General features: G+C 32.0%; 1 protein-coding gene across 1 annotated transcript; it reads left to right on the forward strand.

Annotated features, from left to right (window-relative positions):
* Positions 1-209: 209 nt before the first annotated feature.
* LOC110621322 (brassinosteroid-responsive RING protein 1) lies at positions 210-968 on the forward strand. Its single transcript, XM_021765559.2, has one exon. The coding sequence runs from the start codon at positions 326-328 to the stop codon at positions 818-820; it is 495 nt and encodes a 164-aa protein (XP_021621251.1). The 5' UTR covers positions 210-325; the 3' UTR covers positions 821-968.
* Positions 969-1,859: the final 891 nt, after the last annotated feature.

Here is a 1,859-nt window from a genome sequence, read left to right on the forward strand (position 1 = left end):
TAAGAAAAATAACCTGACATTTTTTTTTTTTAAACAACAAATTTGTATAAAGAAAAAGAAAAGAAAAGCTGTAAAAGCAGATGAATTGACAGCAGGAAATTTGGATCCCATGGCAATGCCTATATCAGTATATTTTTCACTTTTGGCAGCCTCTTCTCAGACCCTTTACTGTCATTTTACTCTCAACCCTCTATTTATATAACCCACCCCCCATCTCTCGCTCTCCATCTCCCTCTCTCTCCCTCTCCTTTTCTCTCTGCGACATTAAAACAAACACCAAGCGAATTTCATAGCAGTGCCATTGCACAATACCTCTCTCTACGCTATGGGCTTCCCTGTAGGCTACACGGAGCTTCTACTCCCAAAAATACTAATCCACACTCTTTCTTTTCTGGGTTTCGTTCGGAAAATCATATGCACTCTCTTTCGCTATCTGGGTCTCCCTGATTTTCTTGAACCTGACATTTCTTGGTCAGAAACTCCTCCAAGGATCCCTGAGTTCTACTCTGTTTCTGCTGTTCTCATACGCGAGATCCTCCCAGTCGTCAAGTTCTCTGACCTGGTCGACCCGCCTGACAGCTGTGCTGTTTGTCTCTACGAGTTTGAAGACCAAGATGAGATCAGACGACTCACCAACTGCCGCCATATCTTCCACCGGAGTTGCTTGGACCGGTGGGTCGGATACGATCAGAAAACTTGCCCACTTTGCCGAACGCCGGTGATTCCTGAAGATATGCAGGAGGCTTTCAATGAAAGACTATGGGCTGCTTCTGGGATTCCTGAGTTTTATGGCGAGTATTCTCAAATAGCTTCCTTGTAGATTATAGATTCAATAATTTTCAACCACCAAAAAAAAAAAAATTAACCTTTTTCTTGCCTCTTTGAGGCTGCGTGGCCGTGATGTGTATAAATACATATATTATATATGAAGAAAAAAAAAAGATCTATGAGAATTAAATGATTTTGTATAATTTTTTTTCCATTTTTCATTCCCATAATTTTCTTGCCATATGCAGTTCAATTACATTTGGATTTAAAAAAAAAAAAAGGGTTTTATTGATTTTTTTTAAATAAATAAATGTTGGCATTTATTTATTTCTTTATTTGTTTATGATTTTCTTTTTGGCTTACCAAGGATTTTCAACCTATTATGAGGATCAGAATGTGACATTTGAATATATAATCTAAATATTATACAAAATGAAATACTAATTCAATTCATCAACTGATTAGAATTTTGATTATGGCTAAATATTGATTCAATTTTCTCTTTCAATGTGAGATTTAATTAAAAATTAATAAACTTCTAATTAATTGATAATGTTTTTAAATAAAACAAAGTAAGTGGTGATTAAATAAACTGAAACTAAATTATAAATTTTACTAAATCTTAAAAATTATAATGCAAATTAATCATTAAATTATTTTACATTTTTAGTGTCAACTCAGTCAACTAGAGTATGCCTCGTGTTTAAGCCTTTAAAGCTGGTGGACTGCCATTAACAAATACTATAATATCAACCATTATTGATTAGATCTTATCTTTTTAACTATTCATTCGATCGATTAAGATAGATAAATGTGTGATACCAAATAGATAATATGACGTGATTTACACTCTGTTTAATATTTCAAGTTAATTATAATCTTTATTATTGAGAATATTTTTTAATTATTTGATGATTAAAGAGTCAATTTTGATTTGTTTTAAAATGAAATATATCAAAGCATAATTATAGTTTATAGATTTTAAAATGATACAATGATCAAGCTTGGACAAAAATTCAGTCTAATTTATTATATGTTGTACATAATTTTTGTCTTTTAGGAATGCAATCAATATAAGGGTAATCAAATTT

This window comes from Manihot esculenta, chromosome 1 (genome assembly GCF_001659605.2).
Source record: "Manihot esculenta cultivar AM560-2 chromosome 1, M.esculenta_v8, whole genome shotgun sequence".
NCBI classification, from domain to species: Eukaryota; Viridiplantae; Streptophyta; class Magnoliopsida; order Malpighiales; family Euphorbiaceae; genus Manihot; species Manihot esculenta.